We start from the raw sequence: 20,340 nt of genomic DNA, 5'->3' as shown, positions 1-20,340 counted from the left end.
TCAACCTGACTTTGCAATGTCAACTTCTATAAAGTAATCAGTGTAACTTGTCTCCAGTCTGATTGATCCCATCCCAGCACTGTCTCCACCAGAGCAGATGTACTGTAGTTACACTTCCATATGACTTTTCATGTTTTGAGCCATGTTTGCAGCTGGTTCTACAGTTGGTCATTCAGCCTTTCTGTCATTTGGTTCACCAAAGTGATGAAATATCACAGCAACTACTGGATGGATTGCCTTGAACTTCTGTACAGATGTCTCTTGTGCCCAGAGGATGAAGCCATATGACTTTGGTGATCCTGTTACTTGTTATTGCATCGCAGGCAGTTTTTACTTATCCAGTGAAATATCTCAACATCTACTTGATGGATTGGCACAGATGTATTTACAGACATTCATGGTCCCCAGAGAATGAACCCTAATGAACTGTGAGCCTCTGACTTTTCATCTAGCACCATCAGGTCCAAATTTTAGTTGGCCTACTGTTCAGTTCATGAGAAATAGCTGCACTAATGATACTCCCATCCACCTCGACTGTACTTACTGTGTTAATTGGCAAATGTTAGCATGCTGACATGCAAAACTAAAATGTAAATATACCCATTACACATCAGCACGTTAGCATTGTCATTAGTAGGTCACGCTCATTTTCTGTTTAGTTCAAAGCACCTGCATCCCTACAGAGCCCCAAGCGTGACTGTAGACTCTTATTTACCATCAAAAGAACTTCTTGTACATGATATTGATCTTATTACTGAGCATATTTACTTTACTATGCATGACTCATGCTTCAAACTGTGTAGAGGTGAATGCCACATGTGCCAAACTAAACCATGGTTGCACTTTTGTAAGAGGCAAGGGGTCAAAATCAATCAACAAATAACACGACATAGTCAGAGTGACAGACTCTCAGAGGAGAGATGTATTGTCGGTCAAAAAGGCTGATGTAAACTTTACTGTATAGACATGCACTGTAAAGCTGCACTTGTCAGTCTTCACAACTCTCTATGCAACATTTATAACTTGCCGTATGAATGTTGCAACCTAAACTTTACTAGACCTCATTCTGCAGTTCAGCTCAGGTAACGAGTCCACTGCAAAACAAATATCTAATCTCCCATGTGAGTTATTTGGTCAAAGTCTAACGTGAGCCAAAGTAAAGTGTCATTCTTTGTTTTAAGGAGGGTAAAGATAACCTGGAAAGAAGATACATACATCACCTGATAGGCCAGTGTGAGTATTTAGTTACTTCAGTGGTATTTAAGGAGACTTGTGGTTAGTTATTTTTCCATGAGCTTTCATGTCAGTTGTAATGTAACCAGTGTAGTGATGGCAACAATACAGTTTATCTGTTACTGATATGCAATGAAAAATACAGATAATTCTTTACAGTCACTTTATTTACTCACAGTCCCAGTGTGGTTTTGGATATTGAATGTTACGTGACTAACTGTGACTCGCCTGAGCTTTTTTTTTGTACCCTTTGTGGGTAACTACAACTGCACTGCAACACTTCAAGCCAGAAATTTACACTCTCTCTAGTGTAGAATCAAACTACTGATTGTTTGTTTTTTTACCAAGGGGGGGTTTACTTATAATTCCTTGTTGACTGTACACAGCTCTAAGGGTGTGCTCCCTGACACATTCTATAATTTGTCACTGAAAAACAGCAAAGGTTTCAATTTGGCGATATGATCAATATAGGTGACAAGGGTAGGATATCAACTCTAATGTTGCTGACAGCATTTGGATGACATGTAGAGACTAGACCCCATTGATTATAAATGCAAACACTCTCCTAGACACTCACTTGTATCCCACTTCTGCACTACTGCTTTACACACACACCATCAGATGATAAATACTTTGGGTGAATTCTAACAAAAAATAAAGCTTGCATAATGTACAGGACCTGTTTATAGTGTGAAATATTTACATGCCATATGCCTCATAATATCGGAATACTCAGGCGACCTAACCCAGGATATAGGTTTATCTGCTCCCAGTACATTGGAGTATCCTGAACATTATTAGGGTGTTGTTGTGCATGTAAACACCGTCAGTGAAACACGTTAAATTAGTTGTACACACAAGCAGCAAAGTCAACAAGCTTTGTGAAAATTGTGTTTTCACTTTCCACACTCCATTGTAGTCTTCTTAGTCACAGATTACATCTCCTCACGTTGCAGCACAGACCGGAGCTCAGCATCTTTGTGGTAAGAAACACCATAAGCATTACCCTAGGCTAACTGCAAGCCCCAGCATCTCACATCAGTTGAGCAAAGCCGTGTCTTCATGGTGTAGATCACAAGCACAACTCAAATGAGTCAACTCACAATCTGTCATGCGATGCATACATTTATATTAATGCTTAAGTCTTTCGTAGATGAAATATAGGACACATAGTGTGCTCATGTTCCGCCAGCAAATTCTGCACATTCCTGCCTTGGTTAGAGTCTTAAAGTCACACAAAACGCTATAATCAGGATAAAACACCAATCAGTTCCTCCTCATCATTGTCCACAACACCTTCTGTGGGACTGTCACAGGTGGCCATGAGCCCCAGGCCCAGCTCTGCAAGCTCCTCACAGCTCATGTCAGTCGTTACCATGATTTTAGTTTCCAGGCGGTTACATAGAGTCCTGTAGGAAGGCAAAGGGTATCCCAGCTCCCGTAAGTACTCATAGCCTTTTGTGCCAACTGCACAGCGGATTTTTCGTGCTTTCATGATGGTCTCTGGAGACCAGACGGCACGTCTGGAGCGCTTGGTGAGAGACAGGGCACGAATCTGGTCCTCGTACAAAAAGTTCTGGAGACCCTTCTCGATCCGGTCCAGCCGATACAGACGCTTCTTCATCTCCTCTGCCTGCCAGAGAAGAAAACAGGTTATTAGGGATATTTATGTAACATTAACACTTACGGTTCCCTAACTGATTTCTTGTCTCAATTTCAGTGCCCTTTCAAAGGAAAAAAAAAACAACAAAACTAGGAGAGTAATTTGTTTAAAGAGACAGTGGGAGCCATCCTACCTCCTTCTGAAGCCTTGCCGTGTGCTGCATCTCCTGCTCCAGCTGTTTCTTGAGGAGATGACACTGTGTACAAGGCTGCTGGTCCTCAGCGGTCCTGTCTGCATCCTCCTCCTCAAGGCCGGGCAGAGGGGTCCGTCTGGCATAGCCATGGTCCCCGAAATTCAGCTCCTTCTCCACTACACACACACAAAGTAATGTCTAACTAGTATTGTGCTGAGTCTTGTGTATTGAGTCTGTTGCATTTTTTATACACCTGAACTAACAAGCATACATGCTTTGGCACTGTTTGGCTGCATAATTCCTGTTTAAATATGGATCAAATGAACTGATATTTCCATCCCTTTTCTTTGCACATTTACCTGGTTCAGGTTTCATGGGCAGCAAGATGTATGGAATAGTGACTGCAGGGTAAGGAGGGTCTCCAATACTGAACAGAGTGGGGATGGCATTGGGCTTCAGCTTCTTTCCCCCAGCTGGAGACCTCGCTATCTCCTCAAACTGGCTCTGCTCAAAATGGTCCTTGGTGGAACAGGACAGGAATGCAAAAACACATTATTCAAACTAGTGATGCACTCAAACACAGTGAGTGCAAATGTGACAGAGGGAAAGTAATGTAAGAGTGACCATCAACTGAACCCAGAGAATTATTTACCATAATAATATAATCCTACACTCTTTTGATGCATTGTCATATCAAATTTAACTTTGGGTCTTCCTCTGAGCATATGCATTGTCTCTGTAACAGCGCTTTAATAGATTAGTGCTAGGTCACAAGCATACATCTACGCCTCTGTGTAACCGTTGCTACCTGACAGAGTCTGGAGTGAGGAGTTGGCTCGAAGTCACGTCGACAGTTCACCACCCATTTCTTCTTACGAACAGGGTCTTTGGGGAACCTGAAGAGCTGTTTACCTATGCTGGTTGAATTGGAGCAGTTTGGCGCGGAGCAGCCCCCCATTGCGGAGGTTCAAACAAACAGTAAAGCTAAATGTAGCAAACGTCAGGATAGCTTGACTGCCACTAAAGCTCAGCTGGGAATTTTAGTCATTACTTTTAGCTAACTACATACGCGGTGTAAAGACAAGAAAAAGTTACAGTAGCATTAAACGTTAACTCGTGGAAACCGGAGTCCCGTCCAGCACACTTTTACACGGTATTTCATAGATAAAATTTAAAATAACTTATCGTGGATAAAATGTTTCTGACTTTGTTTGAGCCAAAATGGCGCACTTCACCTCGACAGTTAATTATGGTGACGTATTGTTTATGTGTGTCTGTCGTAAACGCCTGCTTGAAATGTTTCTTTAAAAGCAAAAACTCAAACGGAGAAGTAAATTTAAAACATAAAATACACAATTACCGATGTAAAATTTGTATTTATTAATTTTAAAAACTCCGTGCACGCATTTATCGGCAAAAGCTTTTTATTTGCGTTCAGGTAATAGTCCAACTACTATGGATATTTTGTCACAAGACCCCAAAGCACGTTGAAATGTTTACGGTGGAAGTGATGTTAGTTGTCGACTCGAGTAAGTGCCAATAAATTAGTAACAGCTAAAATAACTATCGAACGTGTGAAGATAATATAACAAGTAAGCAACAAACAAGAGCTCTGCACAGAGCATCTGATAATGAAAGCGTTTGCTGGGTAGTTAGCTAAACTAGCTAATATTCCGGGTAGCCGTTGGGAACTGCTGAAAACGTTTCAGGCGCGAATAAGAGCTTGCTTTCTATACAATAAAACATGGTGTCTTCACTGATAGTCCCAGTTATCGATGTCCAGAATGATAACTTCAAAGAGCTTTGGCCTGCCATGGTGGTCGCTATTAAGACGTCGTCTTTCGTTGCACTGGACACGGTAAGTGCAAGTGTGTGTGAGAGAGCGTCTACCCGACCAGCATGCACCAGAGTTTACTCACTGTTAGCATTTCAAGTATTGCGCGAAGTGTCGAAGAGAGGTGGGATCCAACATGTGAAACATTGAAGGCAAACACACACTACCTACCTTAGATTTCATTATCAGAAACACACCTTTTATAGTAACATTTCACTTACAGAATTACAGTCAAACACTAAATCAACAATTCATCCTTATTTGGCATAATTTTAATTTCCAGCTCATATACACCCCTCTCCATCCACTGCTTTACATTGGCTTTAAAAGAGATTACAGATCTTCGTCACCTCTTTCATGACAATCAGTTCATATCCCTCAAAGACAGGCCCCTTTCCTAAGTGTCTGCAAGTGGTTCAAGATGGGAAGAGGCACAATGGGCCAGTGCCTTCATCTGGGTGGCTGAAAGCAAGAGCACTCTAATAAAAAGATGCGCTATAGACATAAAGGAGAGGGGAGAGAAAGAAAAAGAAAACAGATATTTAAAAAAGAGGAAGGCTGACTGTAACTATGGTATTATTATTGTTGTAGTTGTGGCAGATATTTATTATTATTATACTGTTAATACTGTTTCCCCTTCCTTCTCCTCCCCACCCATTCCATATTCCTTACTCCATACACCAACCTATCCAGTTCATATATAAATATGCTGACACATATCACTGACTCTCATACACGCATGCACACAACTCAGCCTGTCCTTCAACAATACTCGAACCTCGTCTTTCAGAGTCTGAACATTTGTCACCACAGGTTTCATCGTTACTGCTTTCTCACACTCTGTGTATTTGTTCATTTTTCTGTTCCCTGTGTTGTGTTAGGAGCTGAGTGGTCTTGGAAACAGGAAGTCCCTACTGGCTGAGTAAGTAAAAACATCAGCTGTTCTCTGCACTTTTTTTCCAACACACACTCACCTAAAAGAGGTTGTTGTGTAAGAAGCCATGGATGCAAACTATGCGGTTTTCAGTCAGTGTCATGCCATCTGACCAGCATATTATATTAGTGTTTATGTTTCTGTCCATTCACCCTGACCCTCGCTGTCATGTTTCAGATCTATAGAGGACAGATACAAAGCCATATGCCATGCAGCTCGCTCTCGCTCCATTCTCTCCCTGGGAATCTCCTGTTACAAGAAACTGAATGACAAGGTACAACAAGATTCTCCAGATGCATAAAATGTGGATACAGCTGTCCAATAGGCTTGGGCGGTATTACGGTTTACAAGGGTATTTAGAAATCCTGACAATATGTTTTCCAATACCATCATAAATACAGGTGCTCTTCTCTCTAACAGACTCATGGTATGTACTGCAAAGCTCACACCACCAGAGGTGAGTGTCTAGTCTCTACTGGTGGAACAGGCAGCTGAGCTGACAGACACCATGACTTTGAGTGGTGGAGGAATAAGTTACAGAACTGTATCCAGCCAGCAATGGCACAGAGAGATGCCGTGGGGGAAAACAGCATGTTCTTTTACATCTAACTCAGTGAATTAATTAGCACCACACACTCATACTGTCATATACCCTGGTAAAATTTCAGGAAGGTATGAAAAACTAGATACTGTCCAAGCCTACTGTCCATATACTTTTGTCCATATACTGTATATCAAATAGTTATTTTATATTTCTGATGAGCATGACATTTACACGAAGAGGAATGCTAATTAGATGGTTCTTACACATAAGTAATTTATGGGGTATTTATGATCTGTCTCCGACACCATCATCATGTCACGTATCTTGTGCATGTCAGATAAAAGAATTTGCCACAGCAGACTTCTGTGTTATATCTGTGAAGTTTCATCCTATGTCTCCTTATTTGATCTCTTCCCCAGGCTGCAGACACATACCTGGTCCAGGTGTATAACCTCACCCTGCTGTGTTCAGAGGAGTACATCATAGAGCCTCAGTCAGTCCAGTTCCTGGTTCAGCATGGCTTTGACTTTAACAAGCAGTACGCCTATGGAATCCCATACAACAAGGGCAATAATAAGGTGATGATACTTACATGCTGATCTGTACTGTGCTGTGTGTTCTGAGCCCACTCTGCTCTCTATTGTACACGTCTGTTACATGTGTGGATCCACTGAAGACTTTCTAGTTATCATATATTGAAGTGTTATATTACATCACCAGTATAACATAGAACAGGACGCTGCAAAGGATAATTGACCTCCCTCTTGTTATTTGTTTCATGTTATTTGGTTTGATTGTCGTTTCTCTCTCTACCTTTATATGTTAGGGAGCATCAGACGACCAGGGCGTCCACATCCGGGCCTTATTCACTGAACTGCTGCGTGCCAGGAAGCCTCTGGTGCTCCACAACGGCCTCATTGACATGGCCTTCCTTTACCAGGTACCATCAAGTTATTGAGTTATTTTACTGTTTAGGTTCATTTTTTCTGATCTGTAAATGGCATGTATTTTATTTGCAGAAGTTGAATACCAAATAGATTTCTTTTTAGGTAAGTGATAAATGCTGACTGAATAGTTAAAATCTGTAAATTTGTTGCTACAGCAAAACTTTCTGCACTTGTTACACTGTGTTACCAAGTCATTGTTGGTGTTACAGCTGCAATAATTGGTTAGTTACACCATTGGTTTGCTGCTGAACTTCATTTTCTATAATTGTAAACTGAATATCTTTAGGCTTTGGACTGTTTCTTGGACAAACTAACATTTGATTGTGTCATCAAGGTCTGGGGGGAACTGATAGACATTTTTAAAAATATTTTCTTACATTTTATAGATGAAACAATTAATCCAAAAAATATTTGCAGATAAATCACTGATGAAATGTCAAACAAAATATGGACAGACATTGCATATTAAATATTTTAAAATGGTCTTTGTCAAGTGTTCAATGTTACCATCAGCTGGTTAAAAACAAGAAAGTGCACACGTGTCAGAGTTCCCATATCGTATTTTGAATCTCATGTCTTTCTCACAGCACACTGCACTTGTGTTTTTTAACATAATGGATTTTGTCTTTTTCTCTCCCAGAGTTTCTATGCACATCTGCCCGAGCGCTTGGCCACCTTCACAGCCGACCTGTCTGAGATGTTTCCTGCTGGTATCTATGACACCAAATATGTCACTGAATTTGAGCTCCGGCTCACTGCATCCTATCTGGAGTACGCCTATAAGAAATGGTGAGTATACGCATACAGTATCAACACTAGAAATATATGTGTGTGTGTGTGTGTGTACATATATAAAGCTCTGCTGCATCTGGACTATCTACATTAGGCATGTCCAAAGTCCAGCCCAGGGTCAGTTGTGGCCCATGGACCGATTTTAAGCAGCTCTTGTCTCTCAATATATACCATATGTAGCCCATCGCACAATATTAGTTAATCATGCAATTTCACTTTCCGTTCACCTCACAATGGCAGTACTACTATACAGTTAATAAACATGCACCAAGTAGGAACAACTCAGGTGGAATGAATGTGTTTTTATAAGTAAACGGTAAACAAGCAAACAAATGGTTACGTAGCAACAGACATTTCTTGCGAGGTAGCAGACCACAGCAAAGAAGTGTAATGTTGACAGTGAGGGCTGCTGCTTTCAGGAGGGGTAGAAGGTTGAATACTTTTTCACTGAAAGGTGAAACAGTTGCATTTGTCTCATTTGTATGTTTTTTTGTTTTTGCTTTGTTTTTAATAACCCATATGATGTGAGAAGCAGCTGCCACCAGGAATTTTCACATTGTTTATTCTGGCCCCCATTCAGAAAAGTTTGATCACCCCTCGGCTAAACAAACCGAATTTATTTGGCGTAAAAAACATTAGTGTTTTATTCTTCTTTCATTGATACTACTTAAGGTTTTCCATGTATTTGCTGGTTTATATCCCTTTGCCAATAGGACAAGAACTGATTGGAAAGTGTTGTTAACCTGAACTCTAAAATGATGAATTAAAACGCAGAGGTCCCTAGCGCATCTAAATACTGGACAAGCCACCATATAAGCATACAAGATTATCAACGACCCCACATGTCCTCTTTGACCACTGTAATCTAAGATGACCGGTCTGTAAAACAAATGGAAGGAAATTGGGTTTTATTCGAAAAGGCAGCAGTACAAGAGATGGACAATTTACCTTGCATATAGATTGGTAAATGTGCCTGCACTTTTTCCAACATTTGGCGTGTTTTGCCTTTTTAAATAGTATGGCTTCATGCTTTTGGATATTGTTGGTCAGTTCCAGATTGGCCACTGCCATTGAAGCCCTTTTTTCCTACATGATCATATTTTTTATTTTTGGTTTGTTTTGGTCAGAATTTCCCTGGAGGGACAAATTAAGTGTTTGGAATTTAATTACATATAATTGTATCTACATCAAACATAATTCACAAATTGTCACAAGTGAACTGATATTATTACCGATAAAAGGAAGTGTCAAAGTTTTAAACTATCAGTTCTAATCGATGTTAATGTCACTCTCTATTCCCTCATTTTCTCTCTTCCTCCTTCTAGTAAGCTGGATAACAGTCGCAGTGTGACCTCTGGAGGGGCCGGGCCTCGCGTTTATGTAGAGTTCTGTCAGTATGCTGGCCACATGTCCAGCTATGTGGACTACAGAGTATGTCCAGCTGTGGCCTCTGCTGAGGGACAGACTGACATCTGCCAGCGCTTCTCTGTGAGTTTCAACCTGTCTTTACCCAAAAGACTCTTTCACTTTTTCTGAAATTCTCCAAGTGAAGTAAAACAAATAAGGTTTTTTCCTTCCTGTGTCTTTCCCTGTCTATATCAGAACCTGTGAGCCAAATAGACTGTATGTTTTTATGTGTAAATATATTCATTAACTATCCTGTCTTTGTGTTTGTCTGACAGGCGTTTGGCTGGTGTCCTAATGGCACCCAGTGTCCATTATCCCACGACACAGACTTGATCGTCCTCCAGGATGAGAAAGGCGCAGGGGACAAGAGAAGAAAAAGGAAGAGACATAGAGAGAAGAAGAAAGGTAAAGGCGGGGCAGCGGAGGGATCTTCCATCTGTGACGATGGCCCTGGAAGCAAAGTACCCCACATGGAGGTGGATCCCAAAGAAGCAGCAGATGACCATCACGGGGCTGAGCAGTGCCCAGACAGAGGGCTTATAATGGACAGTGATGGAAACACGCAACCGAATGAAGGAGGGGACATGAAGTCAAGCAGTGAGGGGAACGGAGTATGTGAAGACAACCCAGACTTTGGAGACACTGCAACAACAGCCACAACTGATGATGACACAACCACAAAACCCAGCACAGTCGATGGTGCAGACAACGGAGGGAGAGAAAACGTTAGTGACCACCCACCTAAGACAGACGATCAGAAGAAGAAGAACGACGCAGGAACACACCGAGCGGGATTTGATGCCTTCATGACGGGATACATTTTTGCCCACTCATGTGTCCTCATCAAGAAGGAAGGAGCGGGAGCTGTAGAGACGGAAAAGGAGGAGGAGCAATCGTGGCTTCCTACGTGTCTCAATAAGGTCTACCTCAGCGGCAAGGCGGCTCCTCTCAACATAGTTAAAAGCACCTTCTCTAAATCGTCTAAGGCCCATGTGCAGAAGATGGAGATGGTTTGGGGAGGGAAAATGTAGTATGCACACTTGTATACAGAATTTATGGTGTATACATATGCAGGTTTACAATTTTATTTTCTTCTACATGCATAGCAATGTTGGTCCAACACTTTGGTCTGGACTGAAATATCGCAACAGGTATTCACTGGATTGCTGAGAATTTTTGTACAGACATTAATGATCCTCAGAGGATGAATCCTGCTGACTTCAGTGACCCCCTGACTTTTCTATCACCATGAGGTGTACAATTGTGGTTTTTAGTCAAATATTTTGATAATTATTAAATAGATTGCCATGAAATTTGGCAGAGAAGTCCATACCTTCCTCTGGCTTTTTTGGTCTGTTTTAAGAATAGGAGACAAAATCAGGGGTAATGGTCAATTTATGTTCATGGCAAGAAACGTTCAGTCTGACAATCTAGGGAGATGTTTCATCCATTTCGGTCTGTTTCTCCTGCTCCCATATTGTTTTTATTTCTGTACATTTTTCACCCACTAATTATCCTGCAAATACTCAGATGTTTTCATACATAGATAACGACATTAGTGACTTGAAAATTGTAAAAGCAGCAGTACATTGCATTGCAGAGGCACCTATTTTAATTTAGTATTGAGCCAGTATTTGTAGGGTTTCTCTGAAAACAGCCAAAGTGAGATAATGATTGATATGCATTTATCCCACATTTCAGATTTTCTATACTTGTTTCTGAAATAAGTTGTGGAAAATAAACTGATGTTCTCAAACAATGATTATTTTGTTGTTATTTCATGTGATAGGTTTATCTGCAGGGATGACAAACTGTCAAGAACTAGACACACTTAATTTAACCAGTGCATAAATGAATAACTCGACACACAGTGTGAATGGACAATCCAAGGTACAGTATGACCTGCAAGTAATTCTGTGGAATCACTGAGTCTTCAGGCTGTATGGGTTACATAAAAAAATGTATATTGTTAATGTAAATCAGGAGTAGAACACCAATGGCACCATAATTACAAATTTAATCCCCACACACAATATCAGGTCCCATGGTGCTGTATACAGTATAACAGGACCAAGGGCTTAGTAGCCAGTGTAGTGGCTCTGTAAGGCTGCTCAGGCACAATGGTGCTAAATGCTAATGTCAGCATGTTAATATACTTTTGTTTTGTAGGTATAATGTGGACCACCAGCTGGTTTCTGTTAAAATTTTGCACCAGTTTTTATTGAATTCCTGAAAATTTGGCAAAGTGATGTTAGAGAGGTAGAAGTTGGGGCGAGTCTGAGCAGACCTGAGGCCTGGTACTCATTTAGTTCCCCATACAGAGGATTAAACATTTGATCTTGGTAACAAATGGCCCTATTTCTGGTTTACTATAGCTGCCCCCGGTGATTAAGTTTTTCTGTAAGCACTTCAGCTGCTAAACATTGAGTGTAACCTTTAACTAATTAACTTCTTAAGAAGTTTCACATTAACCCAACATCAGTGAGGGTAAAGGTTCTCACAGAGCACAGGATCATTTAACATGCCTGGGGTTTTTATATTTTTTCATTTTAGCCAAGTTTAGGAAGTGTGGTGCTGAAGGTGGTTCAGTGTGTTCAGAGGACTGCAGTGGTGCTGGAGCTTCTTTGCATTGCATTGGTTGTGCGATGCTGACTTTGTGTAGTTTGGTTGACGTCCACTCTCGGGGCTCCAGGGCAGCCGAAGACCCAGGAAGAGTCCTGCCCTGTGATGTCAAAACAAGTCACGAATGTGGATCCTTCTCTTGGTCGCTGTCAGTCTCAGTGTCTTCCAAACTTCAGTTCTAATAATGGAATAATGGACTATGAAGTGTTGACCTGTTAACTGATTTGTGTTAAAATAAATCTGTGTATTCTCACAGGTTATTTAAGTCCAGAAAACATTTGTAGAGTTCATCCTTCACACTATTGAGGCAATGGAACTACACCTTTTTTGTCCAGTGAACAGCAGCAACTCAGGTGTGGAGTAAGGTAAGAGCACAGAAAGATAAATAATTATTAATAAAACAGGCAATCTTTGAATAACAAATTAAGTGATATTTTATGGATAAATGTGTTGCAAGGCTACTTTACCCAGTGAGGTAGGCTCCATTAATTTCTCTGTCTTCACAGCCTTTTCTAAAACTGTATGATGCAGATGTGGGTCTCCACACTCACAGTGTCCCAGGTTTACCACACAGACACATCATCTGAAATTCCTTTGTTATGTTTGATCTTTAATTTTCATCTGAATCTGAGTATAAATTCCTTTCATCCAACATTTGAATTATTTATATCTACTAAACATGTTGGAGTACAGCATACACAAGCCTATGGGACTGACATTGTCAGTTTATATTGGGGTGTAATTTACTACCAAAACCTGATCTTAGTGGACTTTAATGAGTCACAATTTCCTCTGCAGGTTAACAAATTACTGTAATCTTTAACAATACGACAACTATTCTTTGCATATATAATTTTATGGGACAGATATATGTTTAAACATGGTCAACATGGCCGAAACTGGGAATTCAACTTATTTTTGTCAAACTACTTACTTTTCCACTCAACAATACTAGCAATATTTTGTGGAATATGATGCAGATTCACCAGTTTGACTAACGTAAATGGGACTGTATATTGTGAGTCAAAAGTAGATAGAGTACAAAACAAAGCCCCGAAACTTCGTATCTATGCAATAAGCACAACTCCAAGTATTGCTGTACTGGTAGAATCGGGAGAAGTCCCAGTAGAGCAGCCAAGACAAACTTTCATTTTCTTAATGGATTCATCTTGGAGGATTTGGGAATGAAAACACAACTACAAGTGTCCTTAAGAATGCTGGGAGTATAACAAATTTAAGGGAAGTTGTTTTGGCTGGAATATAAAAGATAAATCAGAAGAATACAATATAATGAAACACATTTTAATTCCCCCTCTCCAATAAGCAATGTTTCCCCATGGTTATTTCCCAAGGCTAAAGTTGGTTGACCATGAGGTCATGGAGCTAAAGAAAGTTTGAATGACAACGAAATAGGACGTGATACAAACCAGTATACAACAAATCATTTTTACAATTTCCTACAGATATTTACTGATGACACAAAAGACCAAAATGATCTTGTGAGCAAGAGTCTACATCCCACAATTTCAGATTCAGATAGGGAACAGAATAACAGATAAACTTAGGGTTTACACAGCAGAGATGATGCCAGTGATCATTGGTCTTCGGTGGGTGGAAGAAGTGAGGTCAGACAGGGTAGGGTTGTAAACTGGCTCTGCAGGCAATTAGGGAAGATCTAATGTTTGTCAGAATGGATAAAACATCACTAAACATGAGGCATATAATGGACATTCCATTTGGGAAAGTGGAAAGGTAAAGCACTAATCAAACAGAAAATATCAGAACTTTTGCAGACAGTAAGGGCAGAACATACCATAAAATTCAGAGGACAGTTAGAGCACAGAGTGTCAAAGGAAGATGTAGAAGGGAGGAGGCAGTTATATCCAGATTAAGGTTTAATCTCACTGGTTTAAACAATACACTATTGTTGTTGGGAAAAGTTAATTCACACCCAGCTGGCACCAGACATCAATATAATGTCAGAAAGATTGGACTTAAGCAGGACAGAGATAAAAAATTTGGGCTGGAATGAAAATCGGATCAATGACATTCTAAATATCTAAGGATGTTAGAATTTCACATTGTGTGGACGTAACATTATCACATTTTGCAGACATTGGGTTCTGTTCTCCATACTTTGCAGCAAAGGGTCATTACTCTAAGTCAAGATGATGTTGGGATGAGATTGTTTGGAGGAAAATGGATTTTAGTTACGCAACAACACAACTAAAAACCAACAATATCAGCGTCATCTGTCCTCAGTATTCCACGTCAAATGATGTTGGCATTAGACCTTGAATTTTTCTCATCAGACATCACAACCTAAATTCAAACAAATATCAATGTCTAAAGATGTTGGTGGCCAGCTGGGCAAATATGTGTGCATTGCAATAGAGTGATCGATTTCCTAATAAACACTGGATTGCTTGATAGAATTCATTTATATATTATTATTATTACTATTATTATTATTATTATTATTATTAGTATTAGTATTAGTATTATTATTATCCACTTTTATTGCATGTAATTTAAAGAGTTATGTAAATCAGGTCCTGTGTTACATACTCCGGTACGATAGGTGGCGGTATGTACCTAAAAAGCTTGTATTATAATCTACCAAAACCGCATTGAAGAAGAAGAACCGTGACAGTCCACCGACCTGTCTGCAGTGTGTTATTTGTCACAAGCTGGTACTGCTAAATTTAACGCTGTGTATCTTGTCTTTTATCCTTTTTGTAACCACCAAATGAATGAAACGTTAACGTCAGTGAACAGCAGTTGATACTCTCGCATACAGAAATGGCAGACGATGAAATAGACTACAATATCGTGTTTCCAGATGCGGGGACATCGGGTGAGCATCATTTCATTGTACTGTGTTCATGCCTCAGTTAGCTTAGCGTGCATGCTAACGTTTATCTTACAAGGATGCCGTGAAAATGTAGTTCTGCTGACTGTTAGCTTTAGCCTTTTAGCTTAGTTTAGCCAACCTTGCCTTGGCAGCTTTGCTAACGCGCTGTATTATTGTGTCTTGTTTTCAGAGAGGCACTGGCAGGGGACAAAGGAACCAGTTGTGATCCTGTTGGGCTGGGCTGGATGCAAAGACAAACACCTCTCCAAGTACAGCTCCATCTACAATGAACAGGTGAATAGTAAATATCTCACAAGACATTCTGCTTACTGTTGTACTGTCATTTAGCAGCATTGTGGCATTATAGAAGCAAAACTATCAACAACTCATAAATATTTCTTTCTTTCTTTTTCTGTTTTCCTCAATTTTAGGGATGTGTCACCATACGCTACACAGCTCCCTTGAAGACAGTCTTCATCTCTGAGTCGTTTGGCTACAAGGAGCTGAGCAGTACAGCCCTTAAATTGCTGGAGATCCTCTATGATTATGAGGTGGAGAACAGCCCTGTTTTCTTTCACATATTCAGTAATGGTGGCTTCATGCTGTACCGTTACATCATAGAGTTGTTGTACAATGACAAACAGTTCAGTTCCTTGTGTGTGATTGGGGCCGTAGTGGACAGTGCTCCAGGTGTTGGGAATGTTCCTGGGGCTCTGCGTGCACTGGGGGCCACCCTGGGGCCCAAAATAAGTCCTGTTTTAAGGTACGTTCTCTTAGCCCTTTTCGCAGTGACTGTTTTCCTGTTGCGAATCGTGCTGTACCCGTTGACCAAGTATATCCACAAGAACCACTATGACGCAGTGCTAGAGAGGCCGCCCGCCTGGCCTCATATCTACCTGTACTCCAGAGCTGACCAGGTGATCAGGCACAGGGACATCGAGCACTTTGTGGAGACACTGAAGCAGAAAGGCGTCACGGTGAACAGTTTTGATTTTGTTTCGAGTCCCCACGTCGGTCACTTCCGGGATTTTCCTGAGCAGTATGCTCTTAAGTGCCGTGATTTCCTGGTCGCTTGCATGAAGGACTTGGAAGGGACTGAGATAAAGAAGAGACAGAGGATTCAGAATCAATGAGACCTGGAGAGAAGCTGACAAGATTTTGCTAACCTTCTGTTAAGCAGTCTTGTGAGGAAAATCAGACAGCTCTTACTCAGCGGTCTGAGAAATCGGTTAGAAAATGAGGTCAACATTTTTTTTGCAAGGCGGCTGGAATTTGAGCGGAGCTAGTACAAGATGTTGGTGATGTTTTTCCGTCCCAGTGCACATAATGGCAAGGTTCCACAAATGTTGTTTTAGGTGTGCTAATCCATATCTGGAAAACCAGCCATATGAAACACTGTAATTCACATACTCCTAAAGTGTGTGGCACAAAACTGCCCACTAAAATGTTTCTGCAACAGTCATAAACCATATGTAATAATAACAATACAAACAATTTCTATACACTGGAAAATAAATCCTTTAAGATAATTTAACTGGTATTTAATATTGCTGTGAAGTGTGATGCATTGTACATTAGTAGTAGTGATTCTAAAAGTGAGGCTGGGTATTGGAAAATAATAATTTGTAGCTTCTATTTATAAAATTTACAATGTATTTATGGTTTTAATCGCACAATTTGTCATTAAAATTAGATCATGAGGGTGCTTACATTGAAGGCAACTGTCAAAAATTAATACTTTTTCTTTAATGAATAAAAAAAATCTCAAATTGTTGCCTTAAACGGTAAATGCCTTTTGATTGTTTTTGGTCCAGAAATTGTAGAAAACCCAGCCCTGATATGTAATACACAATTGATTTAGTTTAAGGAAAAGGTGATTGACTATGAATGTATATGTCCAGCACAGCTATTGTGTTCTTTCTAACTGATGTGCCTTCAATAAATTAGAATGCTCATAGAAAAGTTTGTCAGCCCATTCATTTCTAATGAGACCAAATGTTTTGGATTTGCCTCATAAATGATTTCAAACAGGTTTGGCTGTCAGTTCCAATGGGTTTCTTGGAGAATCAGGAAATGTACTGTTGTGTCAGTAGGAACGTGGTTAAAAAAGCCCTAGTTCCATATTAAAAATACTGCTGTTCTTTACTGTACAATGTTGGGGGAAGGGAATTAGGATGGCTGAGAGTTTGCAGATTATTCCTTATTGGTGTCATAGTGGAAATTGATTGGCGTGAGTTTGACCTTTGATCATTTGTCATGTGTCCTGTGTGTGTCTGTAGAAATGTGATGACTTTTGTTTCATTTAAATGGGTGTGCTTGTCTTCAGGGTTATGGAGATGCAGTGGCTGTTCCAAAATCAGATAAAAATAAATTTTAGAAGGATCTCAGCCTCTGATTAATGGGTCAGTGAGTTGGTTTACTGATTGGGAATCTCCAAAAATCATGAATGAATGATTGCTTTCAAACAAAATGAAGTTTAGTTCAAACTGCAGTATTATTCTCACTCTGAAATTCTTGGTGCAGCAAACATTTAATTAGCTATTTTTTTATTTTCTATTTGTTTAAATACATATATAGAATGCTTAATGTTCAAAGACAGTATTTTCACTGATCTGTGTGAATGATTTGTGATAGTAAAATCCTTTTATAAAGCCATATTGCAATATCAAAATAATAGCCATATTGTCTAGCTCTATCATTTGCAGCATGACGCTAAAAATGCACCATGTAATGTGGCCCTGGATCATTTTCATACTTCTCTTCTCCCGTCCAGCAGGGGCATGAAAAGCTTGTTTCTAACATCTGTATCCCACACAAAATACTGTCATGCTGGTCTACAAATGTAAGGTGCTATTTTAGTTTAAAATGTAAAGTGAAAGTTGGTGAATCCTGCTTGTATTGTTCATTTACACGGTGAACAGGCTATAGCCAAAACAAAGGCCTAAAGCATTGCTAACATTTTAATGAGGGAAAGTTTATGGCAACTGTTTTTTTATTGGTTATGAGGGCTGTTTTAACTTCAGTTGATCTCTTGACTGTCCTCCTTTGCTGACGACCCAAAGGACTCACTTTGTGTACGTCATCCTTAGAGGGCTCACTGAAGGGAAGACATCAAGACAAGGTGTCTGTGTGATCTCATACCCGGAGGCAGATAAAATCCAGCCATTTCCCCTCCACTCTCGTCATGAGACATCAGGGACTGTTTGAAGAGCGTGGCTCTGAATTGGTCCAGCAGGGATGGTTATCGAATGTCTACGACATGTCAGATTTGACATTTGGAAGAGCGAGTGGTTGGCATTTGTCTCTGCGCCAGGCCTGGCCCTGGCACTTCATGTATCATGTAGAGCTGCTCGGAGGAAAGGGAGAAAGAGGAAAGTTTACATATCGGCACAGACAGATGAACATCGCTTACTGGAGTGCATATGAGACAGGCTGCTCTGATCGTGCCGGTGGTCTCCTGCATTGTTCTAATGATGTAGGACGTCCTCAGTAGTTTCCCTGTTACTCTGAATCAAAGTGCTACACAAATGCTGTAAGCTGTGATTTGGCTTTCTTTTTATTAGTTTACAGAAAGGAAACATGTCACTGACTATCTGCAAAATAGGAAAATTTCATGTTTTTGTTATTAAGAAAAACAGAATCCCAATTAGACATTACTGGAAAACGTACTGAGATCCTTTCCTTGAGTGAAATTACAACTAAATGTGGCATTAAAAAATCCCACTTAGACAAAATTACACATGTATTAGCAGCAAAGTACTTATTTAAAATTGTCCCTTTATTATGTACATATCATATTTATCATACAATGTGATTATTATTTAAACAGTATTTTTATGTAATACTCAGCCCAAGTAGAGGATACCATTATATAAGGTTTATAGTGTAGTTACAATACATCACAATGCAATAATAGACAACAAATGGTTTGAACATTACCACATGAAATAGACTTACAACATACATTATACTAAACAATATAACTGTGTTACTACACTGCAAAGTACTGTTATGAAAGAAAAACAAATCCTTACAAACAAATAATGTTTCATACATAAAGTTGGAATCAGTGAAGTATAGTTGGTGAAAGTTGTATCAGTTATAGAGTGAAAAGTACAATATATCCCTCTGTAATTAAAGATCAGTTACCATTACATGAAAATATTTAAGTTAACTACAATTCAAGTGGGGTTTTATAGTAATTGTACTTAGTTTTCACCACACATCTACTGTAGGTTACTGCATTGTATCATAGTCTTGCAAGACACAAAAGCACAGATGAAACTAATAGCCTAACTGGTGAACCATATCTTTCTTTTTTTGCTACCTGGGGTCAGTGTGTACAGGTTACAAACATAGTTTTACGCTGACACGACAAACTTGTAAGCAAACAGTCATTTACACATCCAGCAGTTACAGAGCAACATTATCCATCCATCTAACCGCTTCATCCTCTTGAGGGTCGCGGGGTGGCTGGAGCCTATCCCAGCTGACATTGGGCGAGAGGCGGGGTACACCCTGGACAGGTCGCCAGAGTATCGCAGGGCTGACACATAGAGACAGACAACCATTCACATTCACACCTATGGACAATTTAGAGTTATCAATTAACCTAATCCCCAATCTGCATGTCTTTGGACTGTGGGAGGAAGCCGGAGTGCCCGGAGAGAACCCACACTGACACATGCATACTCTGCACAGAAGGGCTCCCACACCTGGGATCGAACCGGGAACCCTCTTGCTGCGAGGCAACAGTGCTAACCACCACTCCACCGTGCCGCCCCAGAGCAACATTATCATTTATTTGAAATCATGTTTCTGGTCACTTGATAAATGTAAGTCCAAGGTTCACTCTCATTTAGCTCTGTTTTTGGTCTCCACCAACTTCTGAGGGAAATACAGGTCTTTAACCTTTAAATTCCCCGATATGTTCACCCAGTCTCTGTGTCTGTCTGCTGTGTGGTGCTGAGCAGGTGTCCACTGGGTCTGGAAAGCTTTTTCTCTGAAGACAGCTGCCTGCTGTGCCAGAAAATGATAGAGTGGTGAGTGTGAACCAAAACAGTAAAGTTGAGGGCCGGACAGTTAAATGATGAGCTGTTACTCTTAAAGCTTTGTAAAGCTGAGGGAAGCTGCTGATTCAGTTGATAGTTCTCTTTAGGTTCATCCCTACAAGTGTCCCCTTTAAAGATGGCTGCTTTAGAGACAGAGAAAATGATTAGTTACAGAAGATTGTCTCTGGGATCATTAGAAGACTTTTGAGTAACTAATACAAATATTTATTGTGGTTTACACATTAGATGGTTACATTTATCTACTTGATTACATTAAGTCATACAATACAAGTAATGTTGGTGGATCAAGGTGAGTGTTGGCTCAC

General features: G+C 40.1%; 3 protein-coding genes across 5 annotated transcripts; 2 read left to right on the top strand and 1 right to left on the bottom strand.

The window, feature by feature from the left end:
- Positions 1 to 2,347: 2,347 nt before the first annotated feature.
- si:ch73-382f3.1 (uncharacterized protein LOC100151273 homolog) lies at positions 2,348 to 4,254 on the bottom strand. The gene is made up of 4 exons (XM_050032875.1): positions 3,838 to 4,254; positions 3,389 to 3,548; positions 3,030 to 3,205; positions 2,348 to 2,866 (listed from the first exon to the last, which is right to left on the bottom strand). Exons 1-4 carry the CDS (start codon positions 3,985 to 3,987, stop codon positions 2,483 to 2,485), a joined length of 870 nt encoding a protein of 289 aa, XP_049888832.1. The 5' UTR covers positions 3,988 to 4,254; the 3' UTR covers positions 2,348 to 2,482.
- Positions 4,255 to 4,522: 268 nt separating this feature from the next.
- Positions 4,523 to 11,249, top strand: toe1 (target of EGR1, exonuclease). Its single transcript, XM_050032874.1, has 8 exons — positions 4,523 to 4,887; positions 5,745 to 5,785; positions 5,975 to 6,071; positions 6,761 to 6,919; positions 7,168 to 7,281; positions 7,929 to 8,077; positions 9,406 to 9,568; positions 9,763 to 11,249. Exons 1-8 carry the CDS (start codon positions 4,774 to 4,776, stop codon positions 10,516 to 10,518), a joined length of 1,593 nt encoding a protein of 530 aa, XP_049888831.1. The 5' UTR covers positions 4,523 to 4,773; the 3' UTR covers positions 10,519 to 11,249.
- A 782-nt stretch (positions 11,250 to 12,031) lies between these two features.
- On the top strand, positions 12,032 to 16,925 carry tmem53 (transmembrane protein 53). Of its 3 annotated transcripts, none has more exons than XM_050033638.1 (5): positions 12,032 to 12,257; positions 12,366 to 12,474; positions 14,888 to 14,966; positions 15,154 to 15,257; positions 15,395 to 16,925. In XM_050033638.1, exons 3-5 carry the CDS (start codon positions 14,912 to 14,914, stop codon positions 16,094 to 16,096), a joined length of 861 nt encoding a protein of 286 aa, XP_049889595.1. In that variant the 5' UTR covers positions 12,032 to 12,257; positions 12,366 to 12,474; positions 14,888 to 14,911; the 3' UTR covers positions 16,097 to 16,925. The 3 variants fall into 3 exon arrangements, with proteins under 3 accessions (XP_049889595.1, XP_049889593.1, XP_049889592.1); XM_050033636.1 differs by having other exon boundaries at positions 14,881 to 14,966; XM_050033635.1 differs by lacking the exons at positions 12,032 to 12,257; positions 12,366 to 12,474 and having other exon boundaries at positions 14,729 to 14,966.
- The last annotated feature ends 3,415 nt before the right edge of the window (positions 16,926 to 20,340 follow it).

This window comes from Epinephelus moara, chromosome 21 (assembly GCF_006386435.1).
Source record: "Epinephelus moara isolate mb chromosome 21, YSFRI_EMoa_1.0, whole genome shotgun sequence".
Lineage (NCBI taxonomy): Eukaryota > Metazoa > Chordata > Actinopteri > Perciformes > Serranidae > Epinephelus > Epinephelus moara.
The sequence above is the reverse complement of the archived record's forward strand: the minus strand, read 5'-3'. Positions and strand labels throughout refer to the sequence as shown.

Coding starts and splice junctions, on each gene's coding strand:
- si:ch73-382f3.1 (XM_050032875.1), bottom strand. CDS start 3,987: ATGGGGGGCTGCTCCGCGCCAAACTGCTCCAATTCAACCAGCATAGGT. Junction 3,206..3,388: donor GCCCATGAAACCTGAACCAG/GTAAATGTGCAA, acceptor GTGTGTGTGTAG/TGGAGAAGGAGCTGAATTTC. Junction 2,867..3,029: donor CGGCAAGGCTTCAGAAGGAG/GTAGGATGGCTC, acceptor CTTCTCTGGCAG/GCAGAGGAGATGAAGAAGCG.
- toe1 (XM_050032874.1), top strand. CDS start 4,774: ATGGTGTCTTCACTGATAGTCCCAGTTATCGATGTCCAGAATGATAAC. Junction 7,282..7,928: donor ACATGGCCTTCCTTTACCAG/GTACCATCAAGT, acceptor TTTCTCTCCCAG/AGTTTCTATGCACATCTGCC. Junction 8,078..9,405: donor GAGTACGCCTATAAGAAATG/GTGAGTATACGC, acceptor TCCTCCTTCTAG/TAAGCTGGATAACAGTCGCA.
- tmem53 (XM_050033638.1), top strand. CDS start 14,912: ATGGCAGACGATGAAATAGACTACAATATCGTGTTTCCAGATGCGGGG. Junction 14,967..15,153: donor TCCAGATGCGGGGACATCGG/GTGAGCATCATT, acceptor TCTTGTTTTCAG/AGAGGCACTGGCAGGGGACA. Junction 15,258..15,394: donor GCTCCATCTACAATGAACAG/GTGAATAGTAAA, acceptor CCTCAATTTTAG/GGATGTGTCACCATACGCTA.